The following is a 4,312-nucleotide window of genomic DNA, read 5'->3' on the forward strand; positions in this document are numbered from 1 at the left end:
GATACAACTTAGCCGCATGTTGCAATCAGGGGGGGGGGGAAGCGCCACTTGATTGGTAACTGCTGCGTTTCACTTTTTGCAGGAAGGCTGTTTAGAATGGTCACTACATGAGTGATGCCACTTACACAAAGAAACACAAATGTGATTCTTACTGTGATTTCATTGTATTGTCTGATGTTAAATATTCCTAAACTTTGGGGATTGCGTTGAAAAAAAAAAGGGAGTCAACATTGGAAACGATTGGCCATCATCTTATACCCTGATGATTCCATTTGATCCCAGAAAGTTAAGAATTTTAAAACAGACATACATGACTGGGGCGACAACTCCTTAACACACATTTATTTCAAATACAATAGATAAAGACCATTAAGGGGTCACCAGTGCAATGGAATCTGTCAAATGAATTTTGCTGCCAAAAACCATGGTATGTGGCAAATAAGGAGGGCAACGCAGAACATAGCTCCTCAAAGCGTCAGCCTCTCCCTGGCTTTGCCAACACAGGAACGCCTCGCTGCTGCCTTCTTCGGGGTTGCCTGTGAGGCAGGTAGGGCGGTTTGCCCATAATCGTGTGTTGGGGGGATGATTTGACGCTGTTGGGCGAGCATCTGTCCCAATGACTTCAAAGTGTTCACAGCATCAGACATCACCGAAATGTTCTGTTTCCAGGCCTCGGCAAACTTCTCACTCTCCATTTTAGTGTGATCCAAGAATTCCCTCTGAATCTTGTTCTCATCAGTCTTCCAACTGCACAGCATCTCTCTGTCCGTTCGCCATTGGGAAACCTGGGCATTGTGCTCCTCTCGAGAACGGCGCATCATATCATCGGCTACTCCATAGAGTGCTGCGTTTCTGCGTCTCCTGTTTCTTAGTTGGAATAGTCTTGTTCCCGGTGAAACTTCTGCTAGGCATCTGTTATCTGCCCCGTCTGCTGTGGATGTAAGTCAGAGCAACAGATCAATAAATTGTTAACATCTCAGACATTATTCAGAAATCTTATCCTGAAGAAAAGGATGCAACATGTTTTTTGGTTGGCCAGCAGCAGGCTTCATAGTTTGGGCTCTTCCCCATGACTTCCAAAACCCACATAACAGATTTTGGCCTAGTTCATCCCGTCGCCCCCGCCGAGGCCAATGTGTTGCACATTTTTTGATAACCATGCATGCACAAGCATCAAGGTTTTTCCATAACGGGAAGGCTTTTACAATGCCACTTGCCATATGGGTTGTGCAGAAATAACATGGAGGACATACTGGCAGCAGTCAAAGCTATTATGTTTAAAACTGCGTTAGTGAGAGAGACCAATTTATCTGCTTTAGATAGCGAGGAGACGTGCTGTGTCCGGATCTGCCTTTTACACCAATGCTGACCAACGTTGCTCTTGCAATGTTCCACAGTGAGCACATTCTGACCATTTTCAATGTTATGCCAAATCAAGAATTTCCTTGAAATCCTGACAACATCAGAACATATGTGGTGGGAGCAACCATTAAAGAGGATAGGTGATCCAAGACGGTGTCTGTGTGTCCCTCAGAATTAATTTTTGGAACCGTGATTCATGTCAGTGCAGATCACATCAACAGTGTTGGCATTATCAATTGAGGGGTGCAAGGTGCGGTTCAATGTGCGCTGCAGATCTGAGAAACCAGCCAACAAATGCAATAAAAATTACATTGACAAAAATCTCACATGATAAATGGGAAATTTCAGCTACCAGTGGGAGAACACTACACTGTTCTGGGAAAATCCAATGCAGACTGTAAGGTAGCCGTAGTTTGTCCCAAATTTTTTTTTTTTCTAACCTATGCACCCTGCGTGGCCGATGAATTGCGACACACATGAAAATTTCATACGTTCCATTTGGTTCAGAATGGGGACTATGCATGCTGTTCACAGTGAAACAGGTGACAGATTTTATTGCACCAGGTGGGGTCTGGGTGAGCTCGGTGACACCTGGCGTGGGCTTCTGGGAACAAAATTTTTGTTTTTTTAATTCATCTTGCAGGTAGGTCTGTGTCCATAGGAGGGTCACACGCCAAGGGGATATTATGGTCTTGCTGTTGGGCTTACAGAAACTAACAGGGCAACTGCCTTGGAGGCCAACAGTCGCACACAAAGAATGGAGATTTTGGACATGTGACATAAAAGGAACAATTGTGAGGCACCCTCCGGCCTCCCAAGATGACTCTGCTCTCTCCTCCACTTCTCTCCCCCCCTCTATATTTGACCATGCTCTGTTTCATATGTCAGACAAAGATAACGTGATTCAGGAGAGCTTATGCCACTCTGCAATTGTCTCTTCTCATAGGTGCAACTGGACTCTTTTAGATTCTGCAGATCAACTAAGCTTACCCGTGTTATAGCGTGAACGATGCCCCAGGGGAAGGTCTGAATCACTGTCGTCGTCCTCCATTGCGTTTGCACCTGTAGTGTCGTTTTCTGAAAATTTATAGGTTTTAAATGTGATTGGTTTGAAAAACACGGGGATGTGATATAGATAAATACAATTCAAACATTCACTTCGCAGGCACTGTCTTCTGCGTTGTCCTCTTTTCTTATTTGTATCTGTGCCACTATCAATATATAAGAGATGATAGGAGCTGTAATGGGACGTCTGGTTTTTTTTTGCACCACTATAATCACTAAGTGGTGGCCCTGAAAACCTGAAACAGATTTTGAATGTGCCCTCTGTCATCTACCCCTTATTCAGCCTTTTAGTGGACCGGAATGTCTCACACAGAAAATTGCACCAGTCCATGCACCCGTCCACGGTCTCATATTCCTGTGTTCATCTGTCCCTGAAGCTGGGCACTGGGTTTATATGCTTCGAGTGTAGAGATTGGAGTTCAAGTCAGGCATCCATTAATGAAAAGGAGACTGATCAAAAATATATTTGAATCCAGAGCCAACTCCATCCATGCATTTTGGTAAATATAGAACGGATAAACCGTGGTGTTGCTTGCATGGATGGGCTGGGCAGGAGTGAACAGTTGAACATTTGAAACCATAAGTCTAAGACAACCTCCACGGTGTGGCCGATGATGTCACATCATCCCCATAACTGACAGACCTCCAAACCATCCCATCACTGACAGACTTTCCCATATCTTGCAAACCTGAGGTCGTGCCCCTCTTTTCCCCTAAAACAGGCACTCTCATCTTGGCGTTCCCACTCTCGAGATGTCTTCAGCCTTTCCAGGGACTGTTTTTGGGTGGGCCACCATTGGAGCAACCTGTCAAAAAAATGCTCACCCTTGTCAGCAAGTCCATCTATGGTGCGGTCAAGATCCTCTTCACTGGCATCGGTGGATGATGACGAGTTCTGCGCTATAAACGTGAAATCAATAAAGGTGTTACGATTTCATAGACAGGGAAATGTGAAAAGGAAGAAAAATCATAGCTGTGAACTAGAATAATCAACGCTCCATCACTCACGTGCTGCCATGGGATTTGGAGAAGAGCACCACAGCGGTGCAGCATCTATCGTCTGCATGTCGTGCGAGAAGAGTTCCTCCGATCCCTCCATCACTTCCCTGGGGGCGCTTATCTGCGGGGGTCCTTGGGCAAAAGAAATGCTTCGCGCTATCCGTTTAGGTTTAACACTTGCGTCCCCTCTTAGAATACTGTCCAGCTCACGAAAAAAAGGACATGTAATGGGGCCGTTTCCAGAAGTGGAATTGTGTGCCATGACGCGCTTGTACTCCAACCGCATACTTTTTGTTTTGTTCCTGCATTCCAATGCAGTGCGCCGATGACCACGCGAGGACATCATTTTGGAAATTTTTTCAAAGTTGTCTAAGTTCCTGTGGGAGCTTCTAAGGGCTTCCTGTATCTTGTCCTCCCCCCAGAAAGAAAGGAGGTCCAATACCTCTTTTTCCCTCCATGTCGCTGATCGTGGAGCCACAGGAGCAGTGGCCGACATTTTCAAAAAACAATTGTTTATGATGGTGTCCGCAGATCAGAGTGTCGGTCGCTCTTCTCTCCCCACGTCTGCAAGAAAGCAAATGGAGGGCAGTCCACTGCACTGTGATCCGTCGACCAAGCACTGTTCTCCCGCCGGAAATCCAAGCCGTTAATTGCGCATGCGCTGTAGCCACCACCCGTTCCTTTGCCTAATTAATTTTAATGTGACAAAATAACGCTATGACGAATTTTCGTGGATGCATTGGCACGCCAGGAAGATGTTTCGTTAAAAGGACTGTAATGCGATGTGAAAAGTGAACCAATTTGTTGATAAGAAATCAACCCCTGTTCTTGTTAACAATGCTTTCTCATGCTTCACTGGAACTCAAGTAGCAGAAATAAAAATTAT

General features: G+C 45.3%; 1 protein-coding gene across 1 annotated transcript; it reads right to left on the bottom strand.

The window, feature by feature from the left end:
- Nucleotides 1-467: 467 nt before the first annotated feature.
- Nucleotides 468-4,099, bottom strand: LOC129337360 (uncharacterized). The gene is made up of 4 exons (XM_054990962.1): nt 3,436-4,099; nt 3,253-3,327; nt 2,353-2,439; nt 468-931 (listed from the first exon to the last, which is right to left on the bottom strand). The coding sequence occupies exons 1-4, from the start codon at nt 3,920-3,922 to the stop codon at nt 468-470; spliced, it is 1,113 nt and encodes a 370-aa protein (XP_054846937.1). The 5' UTR covers nt 3,923-4,099.
- Nucleotides 4,100-4,312: the final 213 nt, after the last annotated feature.

The sequence above is a fragment of the Eublepharis macularius genome, chromosome 11, assembly GCF_028583425.1.
Source record: "Eublepharis macularius isolate TG4126 chromosome 11, MPM_Emac_v1.0, whole genome shotgun sequence".
Lineage (NCBI taxonomy): Eukaryota > Metazoa > Chordata > Lepidosauria > Squamata > Eublepharidae > Eublepharis > Eublepharis macularius.

Bases quoted from the DNA above. Each gene is read 5' to 3' on its own strand.
- LOC129337360 (XM_054990962.1), bottom strand. From the start codon at position 3,922: ATGTCGGCCACTGCTCCTGTGGCTCCACGATCAGCGACATGGAGGGAA. The intron at 3,328-3,435 runs GTGAGTGATGGA...TCACGTTTATAG, and splicing joins TCCAAATCCCATGGCAGCAC to CGCAGAACTCGTCATCATCC. The intron at 932-2,352 runs GTAAGCTTAGTT...TTACATCCACAG, and splicing joins TCGTTCACGCTATAACACGG to CAGACGGGGCAGATAACAGA.